The sequence below is a fragment of the Ambystoma mexicanum genome, chromosome 4q, assembly GCF_040938575.1.
Source record: "Ambystoma mexicanum isolate Mex_15411 chromosome 4q, UKY_AmexF1_1, whole genome shotgun sequence".
Classification (NCBI taxonomy): Eukaryota; Metazoa; Chordata; class Amphibia; order Caudata; family Ambystomatidae; genus Ambystoma; species Ambystoma mexicanum.
In genome coordinates, this window is record NC_090928.1 from 79547856 (window position 1) to 79562857 (window position 15002).

The 15002-nt window shown below is 44.5% G+C and overlaps 1 protein-coding gene across 2 annotated transcripts in view; it reads right to left on the bottom strand.

The window, feature by feature from the left end:
* The window catches only part of TRMT11 (tRNA methyltransferase 11 homolog), a 907372-nt gene that overhangs the window by 764469 nt on the left and 127901 nt on the right, over positions 1-15002 (bottom strand). The window contains exon 3 of one of the 2 annotated variants that reach the window (XM_069607505.1): positions 11289-11362. The exons of the other annotated variant lie outside the window; for it this stretch is intronic. Within the exon in view, the coding sequence (XP_069463606.1) occupies positions 11289-11362 (74 nt within the window). The remainder of the gene's footprint in view (positions 1-11288; positions 11363-15002) is intronic. 2 annotated transcript variants of the gene reach the window in all.

Here is a 15002-nt window from a genome sequence, read left to right on the forward strand (position 1 = left end):
CTTTGAGGTGATCAGGGGCATTATAGGGCGAGAGAATGCTCCAGAATTTTCCCTCCTGGGTTATACTAAGCCAATACCCAAGGGCACTAGGAAATTAGTAGGCCTACTGCTGACACTGGCCAAGCGGAGAGTAGCAATGGTGTGGGGAGGGAGACAGCGCCCGGGGGTGGCTCAATGGACCAAGGACATTCTGTATTGTAACGATATGGAAACTAGGTGGGGCAATATGCAAGGTACCCGGTGGGGTGACAGACAAATGTGGGATGCATACACAGTATATCTGCTCAAACAATCTGACAAAGAAGTGAAGGGGTCTGCATCACAGGCTACCCCTGAGCGAACCCAAGACGAATAAGGGTGACCGGTGCCAATAACCCGTCCCTCGAGAGGGAGGGATGGGCACTTAAGACACCCGCCTTTGCTGCCATATATCGAGGTGGAACTACTGATCGCCACAAAGCACCAAACTGCCGATTATAGGACTCGAAATGGAACTGATATAGATCTAAATACCGCAGCACGCGAAACACTGACACTGGATACTCACCTGGAACTGAGAAGAGGAAAGTACCCAATGGAATGTACCGGGAGGTAAAGGAGGGGGGGGGATTACAGGACTTATGTTGTTATTTTGTAATGCTCCAACACCAATAAAAAAAGATTTTAAAAAAATAAAACTGCTTCCTCAGCACAGGAATCTCTTGCAAAGGAACAATCCTTCCGAAATGAACCGCTTCTCACATTCTGGAATTCTTGAACCAGCAACATTATTCGGGTCCCACCTACTCGGAGAAGAATCCTTTGATGTACAAAGTGGTGTTGCAACAATATTCACGCACTTGCTACCATCGCCAAGTGCAGAGAACCCTGTTCCCTTATAGGGAACGCTTTTCTTTTCAATTATGCAGTTTTCTGTTTGCACCTATTAGCTTGCCATGTCTAGAAAAGGTTTTGAAAAGAGTCAAAACTCTCAGGACTAGACTACACTACAGAGTCAGTTGGGTGGGAAAAATCCTGAGACCCAAGACTGGTCTGTTGTGCGGCATTGATTGTCCCCTGCCATATGAAGGCAACCAAGATGAGGGGACATGGGGATCCTCCCCATACGACCCCCTGGAACCAACATCCACTAGGACAGACACCCAGCCCCATGAGTTTCTACCTAGTCAGTCTGGAACGGGCCACTTTCACTGTGTTGAGACATTCCAAGACTGGTACTCAGACTGTTTTGCTTCTGGGTTTCCAGATCGCCCCTACCTTTCGCATGATTCGCTGTCTCAAGTATTAGGAGGTTGAAGCTACCTTGCCCAGATGAGCCAGCACTAAGCAAATGCTCATTGGCCTACAACAACCCTTTGCCCTGGTTTTTCAGCTCCTACTTTGGCGAGATGAATCAAAAAGGTTCATGTCACCAGTGGGGATTGACGTATTGCCTTCAGGGCTCATTCGGCCTGGGGAGCTACCGCGCCCAATGCTTTTCGATTGGACACGTGGCTTGAGGACATTATGAGAAAGGTCAGCTAGTGGGGAGAGTCAAGCTTTAAGGAGCTCCATTTCAAGCACATACTAGAAGTTTCTTATTTACTTGTAAGCTTTGAACCAGCCCAATATCTTCATCTATGCTCCCCACCTCCTCCTGGCCCCCTTTCCTCCTCCTACGACGACCTTGATCACCTCCTCTCACTTATCTCTCCCTCCCCCTCTCCTCCAACTGTACTTGGCGACTAATTCCCTCCCCTTCTACCCCTCTCTCCACTATCCCCTTATACTCTCCATCTCCCTCATGTCCACTCCCCTCCTCAACCCCCTTTCCCACTCTTCCCTCGCCACACCTATCTCCCCCTCTCCGTCCTAACCTTATCTACCCCCCCATTGTTCATCCCTCTAGCCTCATTAACATTGCTCTCTGGAACGCCAGATCCCTCTGTAATAAGACCGCTGCTGTCCTGGACATGTTCTTTCGTCTCAACCTTCATTTCATTTCCTTTGTCTAACCGAAACCTGGATCCCCCTTCACAACTCTACTGTCCCTGCTTCCCTCACCACCTCCTCTTCATCCTTCTCTCATAGCTCTCGCTCTTCTGGTCGTGGCGGTGGCATTGGCCTCCTCTTTCACCCTAAATACCTTTCCTCTACCTCCTCACCACCTCTTCCTGCTTTCCCTTCCTTCGAATACCTTTACAAATCCTTTTCTTCCCCTCACCCTATCCTTTCTAATCATCTACAGGCCTCCTGGCCCCCTTTTCTCCTTCTACGACAACCTTTATCACCTCCTCTCACTTATCTCTCCCTCCCCCTCTCTTCTAACTGTACTTGGCGACTAATCTTCACCTCCCTACTCCCACTCAATCCTCCCCCCTTTTCTCTATCCTCGATTTCTATCTCCTTTCCCCTCTCCCTTCCTCTCCCACTCACTCCTCTGGCTCCACCCTTGACCTTATCTTCAACTCAACCTACCCCTCTTCTTCCGTCTCTGCGCTACATATCTCTCTGACCATGCTTTGCTCTCCTTCTCCCTTACTCCCCTTCCCCATTCATCTTCTCCTATACCCTCCCCTCCCATCTTTTCTCGACGTGACCTTTGTGACTTTAATCCCTCTCTCTTTCTCGAAACTTGCTCTTCCTACTTCCTGATTTCTCTTCCCTTTCGGCCAGTGAAGCACTATCCACTCTTTCCTCTTCTATCTCCTCCACTCTTGATCTACTCTACCCCCTCTCCTCTTTCCGTCCTACTCGTAAACCCTCTCAACCATGGCTCTCTCCTCAACTTCTCTCTATGCGTCGTCTCCTTCGACATCTCGAGCATCTCTGGCTCAAATTTCCCTCACTATCCAACCAAACCTCATTTCTCCTACCATTCTCTTTATGACTCATGCCTTACTGCTGCTAAACGTTCATACTACTCTAACCTTCTCCACTCCCAAGCCTCTCACCCTCGCCGTATTTTCCAAACCCTCTTCTGTCTTCTCTCCCCTACTACCCCTGACCATTCAGCCTCTTCCACCCTTTCTCCCTCTGACTTTGCAAACTTCTCCTCCAAGATTCTTTATCCTCATCAAAAAATTAACTGCTCTTCCTACTTCCCCCTTTCCACACCTCCCTTTTCCCCTTCAACCTGCATGTCTCACTTCTCGCCCGTCTCCCCTTCCGACATGTCCCTCCTCCTGTCCAACGCTCATCCTACATCTGCCCCTACTGATCCTCTCCCCTCCCTTCTTATCCTCAAGATCTACCCTCTTCTTATTCCTTACTTAACTTCCTTTTTCAACACCTGCCTTTCCTCAGCTACCTTCCCCCTCCGCATTCAAGCATGCCACCATCATACCTATTCTGAAGAAACCCTCTGCTGATCCCCTTCTCACCTCTAACTTTCACCCAATCTCTCTTCTCCCATTCCTCTCTAAACTACTTGAACACCTCACCTATTCCCAGCTATCAGCCTTTGTCACTAATCTTTCTCTCCTACCCCTCTCCCAATCTGGTTTCCGACCTAAACACTCTCCTGAAACCGCCCTCACTTATATCCTTAATTCCCTCCTCTCCGCTCGACACTCTAAGCAATACTCTGTCCTTATTCTCCTTGACCTCTCTGCTGTTTTCGACACTGTTGATCACCCCCTACTTCTCAACACTCAGTCTTCCTTTGGTTTCAAAGGCTCTGTTCTTAACTGGCTCTCATCTTACCTCTCCTCCTGCTCATTCGCTGTCTCCTGGGGCGGCCGCACCTCGCCTACCCTCCCCTTGGAGTACGGCGTACCCCAAGGTTCGGTTCTCGGCCCTTTCCTATTCTCTCTCTACACCTCTCTCCTTGCCCCGGTTATCTCCTCATTCAGTATTTCTCACCATTTCTATGCTGATGACACCCAACTCTTCCTTCTCCTCTGACCTCCACCTTAAACTCCCATCCTGTCTCACTGCCATTTAAAACTGGATGTCATCCCGCTTCCTTTCTCTCAATACTGATAAGACTGAAGTCTTATTCTTTCCTTCCAATACTCTTCCCCCTCCCTCTCCTCCACCTTTCATTCACTTTCCCCCCTCTAATCTTCCTATCTCTACCCACGCTCCCAATCTAGGCATACACTTTGACTCCTCCCTCTCCTTCTCCCACCATATTTCGCTTACCGCTCGCGCCTGTCGCTACCACCTCTTCAATATTCGCAAATTCTGCTCCTCTCACCTTCCATGCTACTAAACTCTTAATCTCCTCCCTCATCTTCTCTCGCCTCTTCTATTGCTCCTATCTCCTCTTTGGACTACCTGCTTCTCAACTTGCCTCCCTCAAATCTATCTACCACTCAGCCGTCCGTACCCTCTGTCTCCTTGCCCCTCACTTTGCTCTCCTTCCTTGGGTGGCTTCCCTTTCACTCCCAACTTAAATTTCATTTCCTGTCTAGTCTTTAAATCCCTCCACGATCTGGCTCCCCCTATCTCTCCTCTCTTTTTACACTCCTGCCCGCTCCCTTCGTTCAGCTGATCACTACCTTCTCACCGTCCCTCCTCTCCCATGTGCCTCCTCCCGCTTCCGCTCCTTTCAGTTCCTAGCCCCCCTGCACCGGAACTCCTTACCTCTCTCAATCCGCTCTATACCTACCTTTTCCTCCTTCCGCACTTCCCTGAAATCTCTCCTCCTCCATTCCCCTCCATGAATCCTTCCCCACCTCTCATTCTTTCCCCTTCCCTTGAATCTTCCCTATAATCCTCTCTATCCTCCCCTTCCCCTCCCTCTTTTTCACCCTTATACCCCTTCCGCTTCCCCCCTCCTTCCCTTATTTCCCCACAGATTAATTGCTCTACCTACTGTTTTATTGGTTTGATTCATAATTGTTTATTGTTCTACTGTTATAATGGTCTATGTATTCTGTTATAATGTTAAGCGCTTTAGATGAAAGCGCTATATAAACAAATAAATACAAATACACCTAAAATGTACATTTCAATTATTAGTTAGTATGAGGGAGTTGTAATTATATTAAGATAAAGACTGTCATATTCTACCCCCATTGCTGTCAAAAGAGCATGGTTATTGTTCAGTAAGGGCGGTTTTCTATCCACCAGACTTATTGTTGTCCGATGTTTCAGGGGACGAAGTAGATGCCAATGGCGGCCGTTGATGTCCTGCCTTCTGACTAGGAGGTCCCATTGAAGTTCAGGCTTCCCACTAGAGCCTTTATTGCTGAGAGGGGAACCATTGTTGCACAGTTCAGTTGTTCTAGCGGATGAGGTCAGGGAAGGGTCTGGACTAGAAGTGATGTCAGGACGACATTTGGAAAACTACAAGAACCACCCAGGATTGCTGGTAAATATGGTTTATTTTAATGGAACTGTTTCTTACTGCTGAAAATCAGTAAAGGAAGTTAAACACAATACTCACCGTTATGTCCTTAATAGAATTACAACTCTCAAATACACAAAAATAATGGAATGTATAGTGTACATTAATCTAAGATCAAAGCTTTTGATATTCATTTGTTACATTTTAATCGATCGGTCCTATAAAGTGGGCTTTTAAGGGCAGGCCTTCTGTAACAGGAAGAGGCAGATTCAAACTGGTTGATAAAGCACGGAATTATCACAGAATAAAAAAAAAGTCAAACAATTTCATACCATTGGTGCGGGAAGAATGTGGCCATCATTAACTCCGAACTCTCATAATTACTACTGGACATTCATTGCAAATTATCCTAAAGCTCCACCAGGTGCTTCCACATTACTACATTCTAGTCTCATTTTTAAATGAAGATTACATTTACCGCATCTTTTTGATAACACAACCTACTTCATGCAACTGCTTGCAAACTTATCTATTATTCAATGCAAAACAACTCTTGAATGAAAATAATGCTACGGTTGCAGATCAGTAATCATCATACTTAGTTGTACTCCAGAATCCTTATAAAATTGAGACGCACCTCCCACGAGCCATCTAGATGCAGAGAGGGAGAATCCTGACACACAAAAGGGCGATGTGGGTAGGCCAATGCACAAAAGCATGTGCTTCTCCATGGTAACATCTAGATTGTCAACAGGAGAAAAAGGTATGTGGGGGCCAGTGAAGGTGATGGAAGAGGAATGGATATATGATATGATAGGTTATTCATAACGCGCCTAATACCCAGAGTGTTCTAAGTGCGGACCCGGGGATCAAACGTGTTGCTCTGTGTTGTCTTGCTTCCACGGTGAGCACGTTGCCCCTGAACTATCCTCCCGAGACCATCCGAGAGGGATGGGTAAGGGTCAGTGCTCCAGATAGAATTTGAAGTGGGAGTATTTTACTGCACATTTTTTAAAGTTGGGAGTAAAAAAGTCCAATTTCAAATGGGAGTATTTTAAAAGTGAGTAAAAATAGGTTTTGGAAATGCTTTTGTAATAATTATTCCTTTGCACCTCGTTATTCATACACATTAAAAGATATAGGTTTACTTATTCTGATTATGCACTAATAATAGTCGTTTCTTCCTGTGGTACAAAGTGCACTGCTATTCAACAAATCCATGGAGTTGAGTGGGTGAAAGCAGGGGCACGAGGCCCTACGTGTACATTTCATATTTTTAGTTGGGAGTATTTTTACTCCGTATTTGTATTTTTTGGCAGCATTTGACGATTGTTAGGGAGTTAAAATGGCCATCACAACGCTCATCTGTAGGGGTGATGCGAAACAGAGGGTCTGGGGCGAAAGAGGTGCAGGGCAGAAGCAAGGAGTGAACTTGCAGGGGCTGCCTTCTGTCTGCGACTCTTCCTAAAGTCGATTTTTATCAGGCGCCCCACAGGTGTAGTTCCGAGCTTGCACCAACAAGTGTTTGAAATAAATAAATGCAGACTGAAAAGAAAAAAAACTTCCAGTGAACTTCCCTAATGTATAACGAGGCACGCCACAACTCACAATTCCTTAGAAGTAATAAAGCTTTCAGGTAAGGTGAAGGAGTACCAACGGGATGGTTTAACAGTAAAAAGGAGCGAGACCTGTACTTGTAGGGCTAGCTCACATGAAGATTGCCAGTAGGTAAACTAAGCATTAACCCCAGGTCCTCTTCCTCATCCCAGTTTTTAAAAACATCAAACTAACCTGCATTACAATGTTGATCGAAAAGGTGAAAGGAGGCCGACAACCATGTACAGCAGAGAAAACACAATCTAGTACAAGCACACACCTGAAGCCTTCATTCACTGAGACCTACATGGAGCCTTTAGTAATTGATGAAGGCGAAAAGGGAGGGGCACATGGCTGCCCTGCAGATATGGAGGAGAGATCCCCAGCTGAAAAACTCAACCAGGAAGCAGGAACAACGCTAATGGACCTACCGTACATCACAGGAGGAAAAAGTTCATACATGGCTTTAGTCCTCAAAGACTGCTACCCTACTCCATTTTTCAATGGAGAAGAAAAGAACCCTCTGATCATGAAACCATGAACTAAATTGGACACAAATTTGACGTGCAAAAAGGGGGAAATTCTTTGGAAGTAAATTATGACCACACTGCCAACAGACCCCCATGTGGGAGGAGGGGTGAGAAGAAAAAATATAGGAGATTATCTGACAACCTACCAAAGGTTTAGAAAACCTTAGGAATGAAGGAGGGACTTGGATAAAACCTTTACCATGAAATTATAGTAAGTTGAAGGAGACCCTCCAAACTCCCATAACACCTATGCAAAGGTGCTAAAACAAGAAAGGAGATGTCAGCCAACAAACTTGAGGGAGGTGGATTCCAAAGGCTCAAAACAGGGAGAGGTGCAGGGCCTGGAAAACTAGTGGATAGGCCCATGGTGAAAGCAACAACCCGAGAGGGGGGACAGAGATAGGAAGAGGTGCAGACACCCAACTAAGATATCCATTTGTGCCAAAGTTACCCAGAGAGCGCACATCTCAAACTGCAGAAAACTCAAAATGAAGGGTGGTAACCATCACAGCCTTCTAGAATCCTTCCTGAAGTGGATGATTTGAATATGGACGAAAGGAGGAGGGGAGGGGGTCGTAGTCCCTGGTTTTACACCAATCCCAGAACGAAAACCCCTGATGGGCATATGCCAAGAGAGTCTGGACTGTCATTGTCTCATACATTCTATGGTTCCATAATTTTTATTCATTTTTAACACAACAGTGCGTCTTCATTTTCGATTGCAGTATGTCTACCCTTTATTGCAAGGTTTTATTAATCTGACATCTGTATGTTGACAGCAGATCAATTTTCTCTCAGAACTCTTGAGGGCTCTGTGCAGAACACATGAGTGGTGGCCTTTTCTTTGGTGCTTGCAATTTAAAATAAACGCACAACAGTAACCTTACTTAATTCATTACTTATCTTCTTGCAGCCATGAGATTATGTGTTTCAAAACATTTTCTTCTCCAACATTTTCTATGGGGCAATTTTCTAAACGTCAATTGCATGTTGTAAAGACTGGATCTGTACTTCTGTCCTCCATTTGGTTGGGACAAAAGCACTGAGCACCCCAGCCAAGGTTCTCTATATGGTAGCTTGGACGAGCAACCAAGGCTTAAGCACTCAGGTGATGCAGGCAGGTTCTTAATGAGTCCCCAAGGCCCACAAAGGAATGTCCACACTATGTTAGGTCTCTATGGGGTACCGCACAATACTTAAATTCAGTAACAAATGCACCAACTGCAGACAGTCTCAAATAGGCATGTGAATTCTTAAATGAGGTCTAACAGCATAGATTAGGGAAGAAAGGCAGATTAGTTATGAACAGTGGCAGAATGCTTTCTATAGGCTAGATAACATAGTTCTGTGAGAGGATCTCTTACCGCCCCCTTCCCCTCCCCTAACCTGGGCAACCAGTAATGGAAAAGTTAAGGAGTAACTTGTGTCTTTTCCAGCCCAGTCCAAAAATGTTCAATAACCCTCTACTTTCTTCTTAAAGGTTCTACCACCTTAAAGTACCCGAGAGGCCGCAGGAGAACAGGATCTAAGACAAATATGGGACCCCTGGTTGACTCCCGAGTATAGAAGATGCTCTTCTTCGTCACAGTACCTTTGGTGCCTTGGCAGGCAAAGTGGCAGAGTTTCTTGGTTTCACTCGATGATTCCCTTTGAGGATTGACCCCCCCTTCGAAGGGGTCACTGGGATGCTGAGTCCAAGAAGAAAAATGGAACCAAAGTCCTTCAGAAGTGCAGCAGTTTTGCTCTTCGCGGTGCTCTCCATTGGTCAATGATTTCTCACACTGTAGAAGTCCCGGGAAGATGAAACTTGCTGTGGGCTCCTTAAAGGCTTGCAGAAGAGACCCTGGGGACCTTTGATGACTTCTGGCGGCGACGGGTGCATAGGTCACTTTTGGTGTCGGGTTTCAGAATTTTGCAGTTTTCCAACTTTCGGTTCTTCGCTGCAGCAGTCGCAGTACGGTCCGCTGGATGGATTCTGACAACCTGGACTCGACCACAGACCTTCACCAAGTCTGGACCCTAGGGACATCTTTGTTGGATTCTGGTGGCGGGAAACCAACCAGCGGACCTTCCTCTGCATTCAAAGGCATTGTGTCACAAACAGAAACCAGACACCCATAACACAACGTGAGTTCATTTCAGACTCCATTCATACAAGTCCCACCCAAAGTAAGGCCACAGCACCTGGGAAGGATACAGTCAGTCTGACTGTAGGCAGCCCCAGAGCCATACAAGGTATTTTCAGCCAACAGCCAGTCAGGATGAAGGAACAGAGTTGGGGCTTCCCAGGACATTGGGAAACAAGGTATAAGGAAATATAAAACCAAGAGGCCACAGTGGCCATCTTGCCTTTCTTCAGGATTCCTTTGATTCCTATGGCCAGGCCTGAGAGTCCCAAAAATAGAGAACACTCGGAGCCACTGCCAAGTCAGCATGAAGCTGTCACCAGCCCATACCCTGCTCTGTGGGCAACACACACGTGCCCAAAAACACACATAAGAGGTACAAGGTTGCAGCCCCACCCATGGGTGCCATATGGGTATCGCATGGGTGGTGTTCACCTAAAGGGAAACATGAACAACTGCACTGCCAGAGGTCCAGGCCGGACCTCATTGGCAGAAAAAAGACAAAACACAAAGGTAAGTGGTAGGAGAAGGAATAGGAGGCCAGCCCCTCAAAAAGGCATTTCCAGTATCACACATGTATTGAAAGACTGCATGTTTACCATACCATATTTTTAAAAACCTTTCCACAGAAGTACCAAAAGAAATGACCAAATCCCTAAACAAAGAACTTGAGGACCACCTTTTCAATCACTAAGCCAACAAGTAGATCAGCCAAGATGGAGCCCACTGAAGGGCAGTTCAGAGAAGGGAGGAAAGTAAGGGCATCAACAACTCTGCGTTTACACACACACAAAACACTCATGAGAGGAAAGAATCTGGTCTGAGCCATTGAGAGACCACTAGCTAACACATGCCCATTGATTATGATATTTGGTAGGACTTAGTTGATGAGTGAAAAGGCACAAAAAAGACCTTCATCCATACAGAAGAGATCACGTATGGAGGCATAGCATCAGAGGAAATAGAGCACTTGCATTAGCCTTGTGCTTTGTCATGACTAACTATATTGCAGCTAACTCGCTTTCTTCTCAAGTCTTGAAAATTTCAGCCAGAGAAATTGCATTGGTGTTCCTGTTGCCAAAATGAGAGTCATGATTGGTCCCTGACTCCACCCCCACCCCCGCAAAATGATGCGACTGTCCAACCCGCTATCTCGCTTAGCCATACCCACTTTTTGGCAGCAAACAACCGGCTACAACAACCGAACCGATGAATTTTGCTCCACTGTAAAAATTGTGAATTATGACCAAAGTCCATTTGTTTCATTACACCCTCAGCAAAATTGGAAATGTTCCCAGCCACAATGTTGGTTTTTGTGCAGGTTTGCTTCACACGCACAATTATTTCTGCCAATTAGGGAACAGGAAAACGTTTGGACACCCTAATTGCCAAACAACTACTCAAGAAACCAAATTCACCCATAAGTTGCAAAATGAGCAATATATCTGCTGCACCAGTGAAGCGAAACTAAAGGGCAATTTCCCTTTGCAGCATTCCTTTTTTTCTATTTAGATAAACAGGGCAAATCATAATCCATTTAAAAAAACGAAATCTGATTTACTCCAAATGTAAACAACACACCATTATTGTTAAATTGGAAAAATAATTGAGGAAGTAGACAAAGTCGGATTTAAAAAATGGATCAACATAGGATGCATTTTCAGCCATGTCAGTTACATATTAAACACAAGCACCACATCACAAAGAAACATAGCCAAGAAAAAGAAACGCAATAAAATTGTCTCGTCTCTCAGTGCTTACTTTGCACAAACAGTCCGCTTCATCAGTCTTTTGGCCATCTCCTCTGATGGAACGCTAAGTATCCAGAAAGGAGACTGTAAAAGAAAAGAAACGCATACTGTATTAATAATTCCTGTGCTTAATAAAAGAAAAGAATAAAAAAAATACATAAAAAGTAGGAGATCACAAATCTCAATGTAATCGTGTAAGATCAGTAATAATCACAAAAAGAGATGGGAGGGGTGCAAAATGCATTGCTCTTTATATACCGTGGAAGGAAAGGCTCTCTCCTTCTGGGTATCGAATTAACGAGGCAAAATCTGAACTATTCCCATTGACTGATGCCACACGCGTCTCAGCAGATTTGTCAGGATTCGGATGGGCCCCACATAAATTTAAGTACCTGGGCATATTGGTTTCCCGCTCACATCATTCCCTACTAATTGATAATCACGAAACCTACTTAGATGCACTGGCAATTAAATTACGCTTATGGGAATAATTCCCAATTTCGGTATATGGCAGCCTTTCATTGCTTAAAATGGTGGTAGTACCCAAATTAATAAACTACTTCTGCAATATCCCAGTATGGCCTGGACAAGTGTTTTTTGACGAACTTTGCTCACTGGCAACCACATATGCATGGGGAACAAGTATGCCATGATTGAGATGGGAGGGACTGTCCCAACCATTTGAACAGGGCTGCCTGGCCGTGCCCGATTTTTAGCAATATTATATTGTTTCACAAGCCCAATATGCGGGTACTGGTACTCCAACAATAACCCAATGCACCAGGCTCTGGAATCATACAGTGCTGCGCCAACATATCTAAAGTCGATTATTCTGGCTGACCAACATGAAGATTCATGCTCGTTCGACCCGGTGCAGACGACGGTAAACGCTTGTTCAAGATTATTCAAGAGACTAAAAGTGACGACCCCACACTTTAGATCTCCCCTATGGAATTGCCCAGGACTCCCCCCGACGTAGGAGAAAGACGTCAAGAATATGTTAGACAAACCGTGACCTTACAAGACCTGTTCTGTGACGGAACATTTGTTACACTTGAAGAATTTGTGGCCAAGCTGGGCGATAACCCGAACGTTTCAATACTTCAGAATGAGGACGGCAACCCGTCGCCGGTGGCCCTCGTTCCCTCAGGAACTGAATAATTGTGAACATGGCATGATGGCGAGCAGCAGAGACCCCAGGAGACTTGTCTCTAGACTGTATAAACCAGATACCCATCAATGGGGCTAAAGGGAAATGGGAGAGAGATTTAAACATTCTAATACAGGACAAACAATGGCTACACTGGTGTCGCCTAACAAAAGAGGTCTGCCTTAATGTAAAGTTTAGATTAATACAATTTAAAATACTCAATCAACTACATTATACCCCTGCACACATTTAACAATTTTCACCAAATACCAGTAATGAATGTATGAAATGTGGTATGGCTGCTGCAGACTCCCTTCACATGTACTGAAACTGCCCACCGATTACTCAATTCTGGCGGAAGGTGGCAGAGGTCCTATCTAATATTACCAAAATATCCCCTACACTCTCCCCCTAAATATCTACTTGGAGATATTGGGAAGGTTACTGTGAAAATTCACAGGTTATTCAACCGGTGCTGCAGGATTGCTAAAAAATGTATTCTGAAATACTGGAAATCCAGAACAGCCCCTAATATAGCTGAATGGCTCAGAGAACTAACCTATGTTAACGAGAGGGAGGAGGGCTACAAATTGCATTGACTATGCCCAGATATACACCCAAGCACATTTGCGGTCCGTTTCGGGACTACCTAGTGCAAATGAACGATGCAGAAGGGTCGGCTGGGACGACACGTTAGCCCTTACGTGTGCTTGATATACAACAACCAACACTATATCATTTAACGAGCTGATAAAAAAGTAATAATTTAAAGTCTGCTACTATGTTAAATAAAGGTTTAAAAAATGTTTTAAAAAAAGGCTGCCAGTGTGCAAAATAATCTGGTGTTCATCTTGTAGGAGCTGAACTGGACACAGATAAATCCTGAAGACTGTTTGTGGTAGCTGCTACTGTAAAGGGGTCCCTATCCATACTCACAGGAGGAATAGGCCAAAATTACAGACCCCAAATTACAGACCCCACCAAAAGACCTAAAACACATAACACAAACATTTTGAACTACCAAATGTTCAAATTTTTTATGGTTGCGTTTAAGTCTTTTGATGGGGCCAGTAAAAAAAATAATAAAGCCAGGGGTGTCCGATACAGTATAGTGAGCGGGGGCTGCGGGGGGACACCTCTGCAGCTGACCCGACTAAATGTTTAAAAAAGAAAATAGAATAGAAGGAAAAAAGGACCTTGCAGCGCCCCGGTTCCCGATCACGGAAGTGAAAGGGAACCGCTGCCGCAGGGATACAGCGCATCGGAATGAAAGGTAAGTAGGGGGTTGGGGGCGTCTGCTTGTATGGATTTGGGGTCATTTTACAATGGATGTCCACATGGGAAATAAACATTTTTGTATTGCGTTCATTTGCCATGCAGTCATTTCTGTCACGACCGTTTCAGTCACAGTAAAACAACCCCAATTCTCAGAGGAGCTGCTAATGTGTCGAAGGCTGCCTATGTACTGGTGCTGCTAATGTGCAAGGTTGTCTGTTCATGGAGGTGGGAATATGGACAACTGCAAAGTAGTAGGGCATGATGGAGCCAGGGCTGCTTGCATTCAACGCTTGACGTGTGCAGAGCTGAAAACAAACTAAAATAATAAAACCTAAGAGAAACTAGTGGCAAATTACGAACAATAACTTATCATACCCAATTCCTTATTTACATGCTACGTATTTGTTAGCAGATACTTGGGTAGTGATTTGTTTTATTTAATGAAATTGGAGGGGTTTAACCGTTTCTGGTGAAAAAAAATTATATATATATATTTTATTTTTAAATACACTAATACGGGTTCAGGACAAAACTTTTTAATACAAATAAAATACAGATCATAAAAAATGTACATTGCAGTACAGTGAATCAAAGTATTATCCATAACAGGCAAATAGTACAAACACTTGTAATAACAAGTTAAAAGTGGCGTTATCAAAAAACAATAGTAACATTTTTAAAAATCGCCCCACAAGGCCAAATAAAAACAATAAAAAAAAAAAAAAAAAGAGTACTAGCAGTATACCATTCACTTGATGTTTCGATCTCAACCGCCAAGTTTCAGCTGACCAACTATACAGCAAAGCCCACATCCTTTACAGAATGTTGATTTACAAATGACTAAAGCGCCACAGAGAAACAGGCTTCATATTTCAAAAGCACCAGACCAAACCACCTCTGTAACAGGCCTCCAGATAAGTGCCATACCAGGCCTGTTTACGCATTAAAATCTTGCAAGTGGACCGATTTCTCTTAATGTGTGTATTTACACACTATTGGAGAGCAGAGAGCAGGTGACATGACAGAAACAAGAACATCTGTATTTTTATCTGCCAGGGTGAAACCTCAGGCCCCTACGGAATCAGTCTGAAAGCAAGACATTTGCTCTCTTAGCTGTGTGCAATGAGCTTTTCTGTAAAACGCAGACGACCGTGAGATAACAAATAATTCCGTAAATTCTGCTGTGTTTTGCATCTCGACGGCTCATGAAGACAAACATCCACGCATATTTATTTTGCATGCATTTTATGCTCCAGTCAGTAAGAAGTTGGAAAACGTATTAACAATTGAAAAGTA